The 15,510-nt window shown below is 40.0% G+C and overlaps 2 protein-coding genes across 2 annotated transcripts in view; one reads left to right on the top strand and one right to left on the bottom strand.

Moving 5' to 3' along the window:
• Positions 1-4,418, bottom strand: part of Nup188 (nuclear pore complex protein Nup188) — a 76,000-nt gene extending 71,582 nt beyond the window's left edge. Inside the window, exons 1-7 of the mRNA XM_065443948.1 lie at positions 4,343-4,418; positions 4,056-4,110; positions 3,907-3,980; positions 3,774-3,840; positions 3,591-3,671; positions 3,387-3,431; positions 3,160-3,252 (exon numbers count right to left, since the gene is read on the bottom strand). Of these exons, the coding sequence (XP_065300020.1) occupies positions 3,160-3,252; positions 3,387-3,431; positions 3,591-3,671; positions 3,774-3,840; positions 3,907-3,980; positions 4,056-4,110; positions 4,343-4,359 (432 nt within the window). The 5' untranslated portion in view covers positions 4,360-4,418. The remainder of the gene's footprint in view (positions 1-3,159; positions 3,253-3,386; positions 3,432-3,590; positions 3,672-3,773; positions 3,841-3,906; positions 3,981-4,055; positions 4,111-4,342) is intronic.
• Positions 4,419-4,608: 190 nt separating this feature from the next.
• LOC135911626 (E3 SUMO-protein ligase NSE2-like) lies at positions 4,609-15,115 on the top strand. Its single transcript, XM_065443960.1, has 5 exons — positions 4,609-4,868; positions 5,231-5,343; positions 7,395-7,542; positions 10,908-11,085; positions 14,903-15,115. Exons 1-5 carry the CDS (start codon positions 4,748-4,750, stop codon positions 15,009-15,011), a joined length of 669 nt encoding a protein of 222 aa, XP_065300032.1. The 5' UTR covers positions 4,609-4,747; the 3' UTR covers positions 15,012-15,115.
• The last annotated feature ends 395 nt before the right edge of the window (positions 15,116-15,510 follow it).

Below are 15,510 nucleotides of genomic sequence, written 5' to 3'. Positions count from 1 at the left end.
CATAGACAGCTTAACGAAGCCACAGGACCTCACAAAATAGTGGCTGCATGGTTATGTGATGCCATATACATAAATTATAGTGAAACTTACAGAAACTTCTTAACAATATGAAAGTACATATTCCATTGCGACAATTTTATGAAGAAGAAAAAAAAAAGATATAACAAAGCTACTGTCACATCTAGACACAGCTGCAGTGGTACAAGACAAAGGTATTAAGGGGGCTTTAAAAAAAATGCGTAATTCCTTGAAAGCTATGCTCTCTAACGTAAGTTGGTTTCTGTGTAATGTATTTAGTAGACTAGGTAACTTATTTTGTAAGGTTTATTGACCGTATGTTGTTTTGTATGTTTGCATTCTTTAAGGTTAGTTATTTCTTGTGGAATAGATGGCTTTGTTTTCTGCCAGATAAGCCAGTTACCGCAGAAAGGACATACCATTTTTTAGTTATTTCTTATAGGTTTTACAAACTCTGTAATCATGGATCTTAGTGACTTGTAAAATATCATATTTGCACAACGAAGAAGAAGTGTCGATGTAATTGGAAACACCCTCTATAGCTCGTAAAAAACATTTTTGCAATATGTGTAACTTCTGGAGGTTGACTTGTGTCATTGTTCCTTATACCATATGGCAATAGTTTCACCTAGATAGAAACAGGGTGTTATAAATAATTTTCATAATGCTACAGGGTGGGACACTGCGGTTTTGGGAAAATTAGTCCAACTAACTGCGAAAGCTTAGCTTGCACAGTGTCAATATGTGTATTCCACAGCATACTTTGATAAAAGATTATTCCTAATGTTTTAAAGTTTGGTATGATATCCACTGGAGTACTGTCAATTGATAGAGAATTATTTATTGTAACACCTTCGTTTTTAATGCAAAAAGGTACTGCTTTGGTCTTCGAGACACTTACTCTTAAATAGTTTTGGTTAGCCCATTCTTGTAATGCTATTAGTAACATGTTTACTTCATTAATTAGTTCAGTAGATGATCCTCCTGTTACAAAAATACTGGTATCATCAGCGTAAACAATTAATTTAGCAGATTTATGCATGGATATAATATTGTTACGCGAACGACGAGTCATTAAGATGACCAACTATTTACAGGTTATATTTACAACAGCGGTTGCAGCGCTGACCGCTTAGATTCACAGCGCAAGCCCAGTTCGTTCTTCTCTCTCTTTTCTCGAGTGATGGCGTCCATGCGCCTCGTTCGAACAATCAAATACCATACGCGTGTAGCAATATCATTTATATAAATATTAAATAAAAACAGCCAAAGAATGCTACTCTGAGGTACACCGGACATAAGCAGCAATGGGTCGGAGTAGTTACTATCTACGTTAACGATTTGAGTCCGGTACTGAAGGTAAGGTTTGATTAGGGACGCAGCTTTTCCTCGATAACCATAATGTTCAAATTTATTTACTAGTAAGTCACGATTAAGGCAGTCAAACGCTTCCGTAAAATTTACAAAAATACCAATTAGTCTGCCTTCTTCAAGTTTTCTTAAAAGGTATTCTTTTTGTGTAAGTAATGTATATTCTGTACCAAGACCCTTACGGTACCCAAACTGGGTGTCCGACAAAATACTGTTTGTTTTCAAAAGTCGTAAATCGTTTTGCAATAACGTTTTATAGAGCTTTTGAAAATATGGAGAGTGCTGATAGCGGTCTATGATTTCTGAGGTCGTTTTTGTAGCCTTTTTTGTACAAAACAGTTACACGTTCGATTTGCATCTGACTTACAATACAGCCTGGGTAAGACAAAAATTAAAGATATGAAGTAAACACGGAGCTAGAAATTGTACACAGCTTTTGATGGGTTCAACTTGAAAGCCATCAATGTCTTTAACAGAACTGTTTCTTAAGCTTAAAAAAATTCCAATTACTTCACTTTCTGATACAGGAGTAAGAAAAATTGAATGCTGGCTAAAAGGAAGGTTATTAAAGGGGTTTCCACACTTAACGCTACTACCTACTGAAACAAAGTGCCTATTATAGCATCAGCAAGGGCCTTGCCTGTAAACTCTGAATTATTGGTAACAGGCATGTGTATTTCAAGTGGGCAAGTCTTGTACTTTAACACCGAGTTAAGTCTTTTCCACGTTTTATCCATTGATCCAGCGGCTGAAATAAACAAATTCAAGAAGTAAACTCGCCTAGCCTTTTTGACGTCTTTATCTGGATGATTTTGCTAAGTCTTGTAGGCTTTCAGTAAGTCTGGATCCTTGTTTCTGATGAAGTCATTGAACAACCTATTTTTAATTTTAATTCTTTTTGAAAGTTGAGAAGTCACACATAGTTCTTGTGTTTCTTTATTTAGTTTAGAGCAAACATAAGGAAAGCTAGCTGCTTAAACTGGCTATAGTATTCTAATATAAATTTTTCGCATGCATTATTTGCATCCTTGTTGTGAGATAGTGTGTCCCACAAGGTTTCAGCAATCTTGTTATGAAATATAGAAATGTTGTGTTGTGCAGAACTGTAGTCAGCTTGTATTTAAAGGACAATCATCAATTGTTACAAAGTCTCTGCACAGGAACTTTTGAGAAATGAACCATGTAATGAGCTGTTGTTCTAGTTAGTTTGCTGTGCTACATTTATTTTGCAGTGTGGAAACGTGGAAATTAATGATTGCATTAACAATTATCGCACAATTTACAATGTCTGCCGTTGTTCTAAAGCCTACTCAGCAAAAGTTAACATTTTGTCTCAGGTCGTCTATATTTATTAACCGTAGACAGTCATCTGGGAAAAATGTGTGGATCCTGAGAGATGCTGCACCAACAAATAAATAGCAAAACAAAGCATTATGCTCACCATTACCATGTATTGGGGACAATGCCAATATGCAAAGACTATAATCAAACGAAATTATCAAGGAAAAAAGCACTATATAACGAATTGAGAAAGCAATACACTGTCTTCTACGAAATCATTCTAAGGGAAATGTAAATTGTTAGATGATGAATTTCGTTTCATGCCCTACATTGCATATAAGTTTCCTTGTGCTAGCATAAGTGAGAGTTCTCTCCAAGGTTTGGTCTTTCACAACACCGTAAAAAAGAAAAATGCAGGGTGCGCTATTTATGGCACATGGTATTTAGTTATTTGAAAAGCTGTGACAGAAGTGTAAAAGTTTGCCTTACCACATAGACATGAGAAGGGTTCTGCCAGTGCTCAAGAATGTATCTCAAGCAAAACAGGCTGAATAGGCGTTCCATGCGATAGTAATTCCACACCTGCAAGAGAAAGCTGAATATAAACGCTTCAAAGAGAAATGGGGAAAAAAAAAGAAAACAAGGAAGGAAAAGAAAGATGGCAGGAGCTAAAATTTGCTTCACTTAAGAAAAAAAAAGAAAGAAAAAGAAGTTACCTCATTTAGTATGTGGGGTATATTCCGCTCACTCGCCACTGTTGCCTTTGGTGACGTGAAAAAAAAAAAAACGAAAAAAAATTGGGATCAGCACTGCATGCCAACACTTCAGAGTTCTAAAATTTGGGGAACTTGCCCACGAATGCGGCACACACTCACATGCTTTTATGAAACGGTCGGAAAGAAAACATGAGGTGCACTTACCTTCAAGTCATCTGGGGTGCCTCGATACTCGTATATTAGGTAAGAACAAAACAGTTCATAACTGCGCTCTTTGTCCAATCCCTGAAATAAACTAGCCCATTAACAACATCTATGGCAAAACCGGCAGCTTCGTAATTACGCGGCCGGGAGCTTAATTAAAGAGATACACTCAGTTTTACTTACGAGAAGAGTGCTAAGCTTGGAAAGCAGTTCCTGGTTAAAGCTTTCAGGCACGGTCGTCTTGGACTTCCTAGAGTACAATGAAAAGCGATAATTCTATCAGCACTAGTAAGTAGCAAAACAACAAGCATATTACCTTTGGTCAGTGAAGTAAAGAAGTCCATTGAGAACTTGATCGGCATTTTTCGTGAGCTCGGTGCCAACCAATTCCTGAGGGCAAATACGAAGCGGTGAGCAGCGGTTACTTTACTCAGGTGCAACGCACAGTCCAGAAAGGCTACATACGTTTGATCTGAGAAGAGTGTTTCCGGAAATGATGACCCAGAGGTCCTTGATCGATCTGCAAAGTCAATTCATCAATTTGCATGCTACAAGCATCCACGCCGGTGTTGGTGTGAATCGAAGTTTACACTTTGCCTTGGTGTCAGCAAGCACAGCAGGAGGGCAAAGAAGGGTAGTTGCTATTTCACTACACTTTCGTCAACAGCCTGACGGAACTTTAATCGCTAACGAAGCAAATTTGTAACGCATGCTGCACAGAAACCGGCTAAAGCGAAAAAAGCATCACGCACCTTTGAATGTCCGCCATTTTGCCACACCAGTAACATCTCTGTGGAGCGATGACATAAGTGATCCATCTCCATGACCCTTTAACTCAAATAACCACTACAGAAATTAAAGAAAATTACAACATTACATAAAAAACTTTATAAGAATTGAAAAATATGATGGTGAAGTTAACCATACAGTACGCCATGAGAGTTCTTTCTCTAGTTTTATGAGTTTAGTGGCGCGTGCCATTTCTCTGATTCAAAGGGGCTCTTTTCATTTGTCTATGGTTTCATGTCCACCTCGTGCTTTTAGTTTGTTTCGGCGCGCACAACTTTCGCGGTGCTTTCGTTTTGTCCTATGTTTTGACGTCGTTAAAGCCGTGCCGTGATATTTTTCTCTAGTTATTTACTAAAGTCGTAGTCGCCATGGCATCTTTCACACCGTTCGACATGGCTGTCGACGACCTGAAAAGACTAAATTGTTATGTTGTGCAAGGGCTCGACGTCATCCTCGGTGTTGCTGCCGACGTTTGTGAAGTAGGCGAAGGTACATGTTTGTAGGCTGGTTTTTCCTAGTGATCTGCCGTAACATTGCTGAGTGTAGCGTATGTAGACTGTTGCGAACTTGAGCTGATGTGCTCAGGGGTCCGTGGTGGTGGGGTTCTGATAGTTCTCCAATACTTAAAGGAAACAGCTGGGGTTCTCCCAATTAGTGCAGTCAGCTCCCCGAAAAAAACCTCATTCTCAAGAGCTATAAAGCGGTTTGAAATTCGATGAGAGCCTTGCGACACGACCCGAAGACACCTCTGTTTACGCGAGCACGGTATACCGCTCACGGAGTTGTGTGTACGCTGCACGTTTATCTGTTGACGTGACATTGTTTTGATCGTATTATTCCCCTTTGCCCAGGTGATGCTTTGAACGAAAGCGTGGAGGCCTTAAAACTTTGCACGAAACGTATGATCAAGGAAGAATATGACGCCGACAGTTTCGTGGTAGCAGCAACTGCACTGAAGGCACAGGTACGTTTTGCTCGTGATTTTAAACTAAGCAGCTGTAATATAGTATATGGATTAGGACTTGAGACTGACTCCAACCAAATAACTGAAGCAAGACTGCGAGTCGGCCTAGTTGGAACAAATTTATCTTAAAACTTATTGTGCGCAACAAGCAGGGACGAAGAATAGAAGAAACACAAGGACGAGCGCTTTCTAACAACTGGTTTTATTTTTGAAGAACCACCTGCTTATATACCCACAGATCTGCGCGATCTAGTCAAACAGAGCATGCCTATAGCGCATATAATACACACAGATCTGCGCGATCAAGTCAAGAGAGCAAATCTACAGTACATATACCACTTGTGATAAAAAACAAAGACGTGGACCAAAGCCACCCGGTCGACATAAGAACAGCAAGGTGCATGAAACATCCACTTACGATAAAATGCGTTAGAGATGTGATTATAGAAGTGAATTTTCTTTATCCAACAATGATACCGATGAATGGCTGATGCATTTTCCTTTTTGTTTTTCACTCCAGTGTGCTTCTACAATTTCTCTCGCGGTTTGATTTCTGTTCCTATACAAAATGTTGGTGCTACTCAGACAGGGGGAGCAATCATGTTCTTGGCAATGCATTGCCAAATGCGTGCTAGGGCGACCTTTCAGACTGGACAAGTGTTCCCTTAACCTCTTAATTATTAACACATTTTATCGTAAGTGGATGTTTCTGTTCTACCTTGCTGTTCATATGTTGACCGGGTGGCTTTGGTCCACGTCTTTGTTTTTTATCACAAGTGGTATATGTACTGTAGATGTGCTCTCTTGACTTGATCGCGCAGATCTGTGTGTATTATATGCGCTATAGGCATGCTCTGTTTGACTAGATCGCGCAGATCTGTGGGTATATAAGCAGGTGGTTCTTCAAAAATAAAACCAGTTGTTAGAAAGCGCTCGTCCTTGTGTTTCTTCTATTCTTCGTCCCTGTTTGTTGCACACAATAAGTTTTAAGACAAATAACTGAATTTTATTAGCCCGACGTTTCGGAGCCCATTCGGCTCCTTCTTCAGGGGGTTGTTCTTCGGTGGGTAGTGGTGTGCAGCCTTTAAAGCATCTTTTGTAAAGAAAGGAAGGGGGAGCACGGGAGGTGGGGGGGGGTGTTGACGGCTGCCGTGGTGCTAGGATGACCGGTGGTGGGGAGAGTCTCAAGTCCTAATCAATTTCCTAAGCAGACAAGCAATTCTGTCGAAATGTTTAGCTTCATTATAGTATATGAGAAAGTGAAGCCGTTGTTTACTACAGAGACAACGACCCTAACTCACAGCGCAACAAAATCTTCAAATTAGGAAAAATCGCACTATAGTAAACTTGCGTATCCATGAGCGTCGTTTATGTGCAGTCCTTTTTCTTCGTGCTTTACAATGGGGTTCAGTCATGTTTATTGATGCGTAGGCGTCCATGAGCTGCACCTATAAGTTGAGCGATGGTAAAGCAGAGGTAATGTTTTTCATGAAATAAAATGTTAATGTAGGCCTATTGCTCTTAAATAATGTAAGCAAGCTCTTATAAAGTTGGAGTACCATCACTTCAATCTCTTGGCATCAAAATGTGGATTCTTTAAGTAGTATCTACCTTAAAAATGTCTAAATATAAGGGACGCATAGTTGCCCGTAGTAATAAGGGCATAAGTTATAGTAGTTATGGTTCTGTGTTTTTGGAATAATTTAATACCTGAAAGACATTTGCTGGTAAAAAAAAATACGATTAGAATTTATGTGAAAATTTTAGGATTTCGGTGCCCCCAGTCAAGATCCATCCAAGATATGAGAAATTAGCATTGTGATTGAGTATCATTGGGTCCCTGTAATTGGAATACTGTGACTACAAGGTATGCTGTGTCATGGTAACATTTCGTATTGTGGTTGGCAGCAGGATTGCCACCCTATGTGTCTGCCGATGTGCCCATGAGGTTTCACGATTCACGGTTTCATGAGGATATGCATGCACGAAAAAGCTATCACTGACTTTGGCAATCATCTTCGGTGGTTCCTGCCACAATTTTTTGCCTTCAGGCCAGACAGACTGCCGAAGCCAACCGACAACTAGATTGGAAACAAGAGCTTGCCTCTACATACGAAGCTGCAAAACAGCGTCAAGGAGACCCAGAAAATCATGTGGCATTCAAGAATCTCCTTAGGATTACAAGCAGAGTAGAAGAAGGTAGGAAAACCTATCAGCTTTATGTTATCAAATTTTGCATTTTGTGTGTTCCTGTGAGTTGCTCAATCACAACAGTGTTTGCACAGGAATTTATACATTTGACAGGAAGTGGCCTTATGGTGCATTCTACCGAGTGGAGAAGAGAACAGAGAGTGAAGAAAACAGATACTGCAGCGAACTGTTACTGTGTTTTAAGAGATAAGGAAGAAAGCCAGGCATTCTCAAAGGAGTGCAGACCTCAAATCTGTTAAAGATAACACGGGAGCGCCTGGCCTGAGATACCATCTCCGTCTTCTACTGCCACATTGGCCTTATCAGTGAGACTACGTGCTGCACTTAATTGATCGCACCCTGAGCAGTGGCGCCTAATCTTGGTGATAATGCCAGTGTGCCTGTAGAAGGTGAGGGTGGTATGCCAGGCTATGGGCTCGCACATTCAACACATCTTCGGACTGTACTGACGTGACATTTTCATTTTCTATTTTAAATGAAGATCTTTGATATTGAAACTTTAGAACAATTATCGGTAGTTCTTAGAGGACCTCAAATAATTTTCTAGTCGCCAAATGATAATTTGGAGTCTGAAAACTTCCCAAAAGTTCGAATAATTGTGAATTAGAAATAATGAACTCACCAGAAAATAAATGTCTATTTATTCGTCTTCGCATTACGCATGTGATGCTCTACCAATTAGTAACTCAATTGGTGGAGCATCGCACGCGTAATGCGAAGACTTGGGATTGTTCCCCACTTGCGGCAAGGTGTTTCTTCATCCACTTTCAGTTTCATTAATTTATAATTTCTTTATTTCAATTAGTAAGTACAAGTAATTTCCCCTGTGTTGTCCTTGGTGTCTTTGTTTGTTGGCTTCTTATGACATGATTAATAAAAATCGGGCCCCTCGCTTAACCCCCTTTTTCTCGTTCACTTTAAGTGTCGTGAGATAGGTACACTAACTGGGATATTGAACCGAAACTGGTATGTAGAAAAGATGTTGCAGTAAATTACAGCTGCTGTGAGGCTTCCCAGTGTCTTTATTTTTTTTAAGCATTGACACTTTTTTACATCGAAGAAAGTAGAGGGCCAGGAGCGAATGGCACCATACAGCAGCTGACCAGGTCTCTGACCCCATGTGTTCTGTAGAAGGGAAAAAGAAGTGTACAGTGACTCTACAAAGCACTTAACTTTTGCATTAAGTGGCGCAAAAACACAGGAGAACCCTTCATCTGACGTGGACTGAAAACGCAGCAGCAAATTTATCTAACCAGGACTGGGACAATGTAAATGGTTCTATTTCAAATCTTTTTCCGTGGTGCACTTCGTTGGTGGTCTGAGCAGTGCTTTGCCTGCGTTATCACCAGGACTGGCCTGTTGGCGATGATACGAAAGGAATAGGATCGAGTGAAAGGAATCCTTACATTATGCCTTATCAAGTCACAGTCTGCATAACACATGTAGAGCACCACAGCTTCCTAGCACATCATCATCAGCCTATTTTTATGTCCACCGCAGGACGAAAGCCTCTCCGAGTGATCTCCAGTTACCCCTGTCTTGCGTTAGCCGATTCCAACTTGTGCCTGCAGATTTCCTAATTTCATCATCCCACTTAATTTTCCGCCATCCTCGACTGGCACTTCCCTTTCCTTGGCATCCATTCCGTAACTCTAACGGTCTTCCGGTTATCTGCCCTATGCATTCAATGGCCTGCTCAGCTCCATTTTTTTTCTGTTAATGTCAACTAAAATAATGTCTATCCCCATTTGCTCTGTTATCCACACCCCTCTCTTCCAATCACATAATAGTGCCTAATTAAAGTTTGTCATCGAGACCAGTGTCTGTCAGAAGTAGCACATCAGGCATGCCAACAGGCAAACCTCTCCAGTTTTTATTAACAAGCCTCTGTTTTTCTCTCAGTGCCTAGTTATCGACCACAAGTAGAACATTAGTGATCAAAACAGAGCAGAAAATCACATCAAAGCTGATATTTCAAGGTCTAATTATCAAGATGTGTAGTCTATTAAAAATGTTTTAATATGTTAATGGCATTGTGGACTTAATTAATGCATTACTAACACATTAGCTTTTATATAAATGGTTAGGGTTTTGGTAAATTAAGGACTGTGTCCCACGAGTAATTCTTACCTATAGAGTTCTGTACATATCTATTCAAAATTCATAACTTTCATTCACTAAAGAAAGGTTTGCTGAATTGTCTGACCATTTTCCTTCCTTGTTTGCATAAATATAAATGGCAAGTTCCATTTTATAAATCCCGCCTATTCCCTTAGATAGATAAGTTGCTCAATGTTGACACACTTCGAAGTATTTGCACATTTGGACTGTCTGTTCAGAAAAAGTTTTAGAAACTCACTAGTTTGAGTTATTGCCTCCTGTAAAACACAATATTATAATCCTTGTCTGTAAATAAACTGTTAACTTGTTCCAAGCAGACATTGTCAAGATGTTGTGATGTAACAAAAAGTTAGTGCATGAACTTCAAGCCATAAAAGAAAAAGAGCCATACGGAGCGAGGTCAGGAGAGTAAGGGGCATGGGCACCTGACCTCGCTCCGTGCGACTTTTCTTTTGTTTCCTCGGATGAAGAAAGATATGAAAGGACTGCAATTTCATGACGTAAAAGAGGTGAGGGAAAAAAACAAAAAAAGAGAGGAGCTATTAGGCCATCAAGACAAACAAGTTTGAAAAATGTTTCGAATGATGAAATCACAGATTGGACAAATGTATTAAATGTAATGGAGGGTACTTTCAAGATGATAAGGTTGTTTTGTAACAAATAAATAAATACATAATTTTTTAAAAATAATTCCAGTTACTTTGGGTACCCCCTCGTATATGTACCACTGTAATTTGTGAGCAGGACTTTTGCAGATATTGTAACTTTCCCATAAGCTGTAAACCTATACATACATATCAGATTTGTAAGTTTCATGCTTCAGTTTTTTTTGGAACCTGCCAACTTTTGGTAACTCTTGTAAAAACTAAGAGGCTTAGTCTGAATCAAAATTCTACTTCCTGCAGTCAGTAGAAGTCAGCATTCTTTCTTAATGCAGCAAATTTTATTCAAATCAGTGCAGCAGTTGTTTGTTGAGAGCATTTCATCATTTCGCATGTATTCGAATAGGGAAATCGGATTTCATCCCAAGATAAAGCCTCCTGTCAATATTATTCTTTAATTTCTAAGATTTGTTAATCCTTGTAACGACTTTCTGTTATACCAGTGCCACACGGGCACATTCTATTGTGATCGAGCCCGAGCAAGATAAAAAGCGAACGGTGCGACACCCGTATGAATCATAATTCTTTCTCACATCACCCCCTCTTTAACTGCGTTTTCTCTCTTTGCAGTTTCATCATCCCAAGACCTCGAGGACAGCATGACCGTTACCGAGGACATTGAGAACGTTCAGTGGAAGGACCCCATCACCCAGAAAGACATTGAAGCACCTGTGAAAAACACAAAATGCAGCCACGTCTATGACAAAAACAGCATCAGCCAGTACATCAAAAGCACTAGACATCCAAGGTATGCCACCCGCGCCAGTAACAGAACGAGGCAATTCTGACAAGAACACTTTAAAAGCATTGCAAAAAGAAAACGCTAAAGCAGTTTATATTGATGAACCATTCTTTCAAAACTATATTTTTGTTAATTTCATGACGATAGGTTGATTATTAGAATAGCAAAATGAATGTCAAAGTTTCTTTTCTTGAATTTTTGCACCGAAAGTCTAGTGCTACTAATCAACCTACTACTTTGGTGTGATGTCACACATTCCAAAGTGTCTCTTTTTGTATTTGGACCATTGTGACTGAGCAAAAGCTCTTGAAACTTGCAAAGTTCACTCTTTGGTTCCTTTGCAATGCAATGCAGTCCATCCTTGCCGATAAAAATTTACGGAGGCCCAAATAGACGCTTCAAGATCCATGACCTCGCAGCGACCTAATGTTAGAGCTTCAAGGGGGTGTCACCACCTGTCTTTCGGATTTGCACTTTTTCTAGCTTACCAAGCGCCTTCTTGCAGTAAAGTGGCTTTCTTTGGTATTGTAAAAGGGTAACTTACTAATACAGCTCAACAAATCCATGCTTTGGGTGCACGTTAAAAGGTAATCCAACTTAATAACTACAGCGTCTCTCATAACCTGCAAGTTGCTTTGGGATGCTGAACCCTATAGTTTAAGCTTAATGTGTGTCTATGTTTCCATTCATATCCTGTCTTTCTCGTGCAGTTTAAAATCTTGCTGAATTAAGTCCCTTTTTTCTTGTTCTTTTAAGTGTCTCTTTGAGGTCTGGTAAACTGACCTACGTCCCTCCACTGAAACTCATTTTCACTAAAGAATACAGGAAAGAGTGCAGGTCTATGTTGCCCTTGAGTTCCAACCTGTCTGCTTTACTGTTGTTCACGTTGGGACTGACCCGTTGCAATGGCTCGGTTGCTTTGGCATACTGCTGGTGAGCACATGGTTACGAGTTCGATTCCCAGCTGCAACGGCCACATGTCGATGCGGGCAGAGAGCGAAATCCCTTATTTTCTGTGCTCTACATTAAATGGTCATCCGACTTAATTCTGAGTGCCCCTCACGACAGCGTCTCTCATAACCTGCAAGTTGCTTTGGGATGCTAAACCCCATAGTTTAATCTTAATTTGTGATTGACTTACAAGAGTCTTGCAAGTGTGTTTTCTTTTCTCACATAGTAGAAGTAAGCAAAAAAGATGGAATAGAAAAAGAAAACACGCAAATGTGGGAATGGGTGTATAAGTGTAGCTTTCTTTGATGTTCGCTGAAATGTTTTGACTTCTCTATCCTCACTTGTATGCAGCTCAGTGCTCCTTGCACAGTGAAAAGTATAGTCCCATTTTGTTTGCTTAGTTCCTTCTCTACCTCAGTTGCTTCTGTAGCCAACTTATTCTTCGCTTCTTTATAGCTGACTTCTTTAGTTGTTTTTTTTGTCACAGACTCCTTCACTTGTTGCCTCTTGTTCTGCTTGTCTATTCGGGCATTTTCCACATACCCAGTGGCCGAAGTTGTACAATCATCAAGACGGCAGAAATCAGCACCAGTAAAGTAGGAGGGAGAGGCAAAGAAATTTTCGCATCAAAAATTTGGCGGTGGCCGACATATGTTCATGCTCCATATTTCACGCCTCAGCAGTGCTCTCCACATTATTGTCACATGCCATAGTGACAACTAAAAAAGGCTATGTTTTTAAATATTTAAAAAATTATTAGCTTGCATTTCAAAAGAAAAAAAGACGCAAAGTAGTAAGCTTCATAGCTCTCCCCCTCACAGAGAGAGAAACAGTTATTGCATTTCAACCTCCTGCCTGGAACCAGGAAAAGGTGACTCACCCTTGGAGAGAGGAACCAGTATATATTTTTAAAAAGTCTGCAAGCTTCGTAACACCATGTGGTTGTGTCATCGTCGTCACGGTTTGAATGTGGGAGATCTTGAAGAAGTTCAGGCTCATTATTTGCGATTTTCTACACTAACAAATCCACATCTGCCTAACAAGCACCAAAAAGACTATCAAAACAGTAATAAATTAATCTCGCCTCTTTTGCTAGTTGCCCTATGTCTTAGAAGGGTAAACTGTGCAAGTTGGTTTGCATTCACGTTGAAACTTAAGCAAGAAAAGTGGACAAGAATGGGGAAAGACTGAGGAAATGTCACATGGTCTTTTTTCTGGCCTACTGTACTTTTTGGGCCAATTTGCCTTTTGTGTCTCTTTAGCTTGAGTGAAAGATCACTGAATACAAATGCTAAAGCACTAATGTGCTATTGTTTTGGGGGTTAAGGCACAAAATCCCCCGTGCCACCCAAGATCAGACTTGTACGCATTACAGAAAAAAAGTAACCGATGACATCTTTCAAAATGTAATTAATTACAGTTACCAATTACTGCCCCACAATAGTAATTGAGCATTTACTAAAAAGTAACAGATTACTATAATGTTACTTTCCCCGATACATTTAACATTGCACACACTAAATAGAACGAGCTGGCCTGGCTTTTTCAGTGCGTCCTCTGCAGCTCTTCACACATTGTTTATCTTCACTAAGAATTGCTTTTTAGAATTTTATTTGGTAATCTTCCCTAATTTTCTTGTGAGGACATCTGCAGCGACACTGAAAGCTTGCTCTGTGAGCCCTCTGGACAGAAGAGCGGTGCTATAGTGTACGAACACCGTGCCGAAAAGATCGTGGTCACTGAATGCCACGATGCTTGGGTTTGGGTTCCCTACAGAAGTACAGCGCTTCATTGTTGCTGGGGCTAACAGAAGGTGCTTCCGATAGGGAAAGTGAAAAAGTGAAAAATCGTATATAGGTGGTTCTCTCCCACCAATGTCTGAAGTGGCCATCGCCATCGAGCCACAGAAGCGACGTTTAAGCTTGTCAGCCAACATCTGGTGGACCTTCACTCGCTACCCATTTAGACTTGAACGACTAATCGTGATATACACCAGCAAACGTTCACGTTCCTTGAAAAGGCAGCCAAGCCTGTAAGGTTTTTATGATAGAAATGCATATTATTCAGCCCTGAAACTGCTGTGTGTTACAAACACAAATATAGGTGTATATGAGTCTTGTATATCAAACAGACATATGCGTCTCACGGCCAAAAGCTTCTGTATCTATGAGAGAAGTCATAGACTGCACTTAGAATTGGGGAGTTTTAGATTTTACGCACCCTAAGTTAGGGGACGCAAACTGCCGGGCTTACAAAAGAATGCAAAGGCCCTACAATGAAGTTTTGGTTTTTGTGTGCACTAAGTCGCTTAGGCATGCTATTTCTAAAACCCCTTATTGAGCAGTAGCTCTTACTGCCGATGAAGGCTGCCTATAAGCACTTTCAGGAGAGAGGGATAGAAACTTATAAGAGAAAAGCTCAGAGGTCAAACTTCCAAGAGAAGTGCGCAAACAAGCAAGCCTGCCACGTTTAGGTGATCGATGTGTAGCAGCAAGACGTCAGTAGTGTGTAGGACGTAATCCATTTACATGTTTTCATCCCTTGAGACACTGTAGTTTTCACCAAATGCAAATGCTCAAAACAGCGTCGCCTGCCAGTACGTGTTTTGTCAAAAGTGTAACTGGTTACATGTAATTGATTACTAAAAAGTAATTGAATTACTGTGAACATTACTGTGTAAACAATTAAAGTAATTGTAAATTGCAATATTACCAATAAATGTTATTGATTACAAGTAACTATAATTACATGTAATTTGTTATGTACAAGTCTACCCAAAATCACCCAGTTTGCCTTTCGTTTGGCTTGATGAATTTAATGCTGCATGTTGTGTGTGAAATTACTCGGCTTATTGATTCTCTTATGGTTGCAGGTGCCCGTATTTGGGCTGTGCGAACAAAGCCACTCTGAATATGAGAGACCTGGTGGATGACCACTTTGTTGCGAGAATACTGAATGAACGATCCAAGAAGAAAGACTGAATTCGTCGTCATCACCATGCCTCATTTAGTGTGTTCTATCACAAATAAAATTAATATTGTGTGTTGCACTCATCAGTGATAAAAACTGCAATCTGTTTCAATGATGCATGCTTATAATTTCTTCTTAATTATGTGTGGTCGTAATTACTCTAGCTGTGAGCCACTGATTACCAGCATCCAAGCTCATTGCAGTTAGGTGCAAACATTGGTAGACTGATAAGATAGCAGAAAGAGAATGAACACAAATTCAACCTGGTTCTGCCCAACTGCAGTTTTTCATTAATAATTGTTTATCTTGTGTTTGGATGAAAGACTTTACATGTGATGTATGCATAAGACAATACCAGTTGCGTGTGCGGCGCACAATGGAGGTTACTGTACCCACTCCGCCAAAAATAAAATAATCATCTTTATAGCGTCGCAACTTCTCCGAGCCGCGGGTCAAGGTCACTAATAAAAGTGGAGCATACTTCGTGGCGCGAGCTACCGGGAATTGCTA

The sequence above is a fragment of the Dermacentor albipictus genome, chromosome 5 (assembly GCF_038994185.2).
Source record: "Dermacentor albipictus isolate Rhodes 1998 colony chromosome 5, USDA_Dalb.pri_finalv2, whole genome shotgun sequence".
NCBI lineage: Eukaryota > Metazoa > Arthropoda > Arachnida > Ixodida > Ixodidae > Dermacentor > Dermacentor albipictus.
The sequence above is the reverse complement of the archived record's forward strand: the minus strand, read 5'-3'. Positions and strand labels throughout refer to the sequence as shown.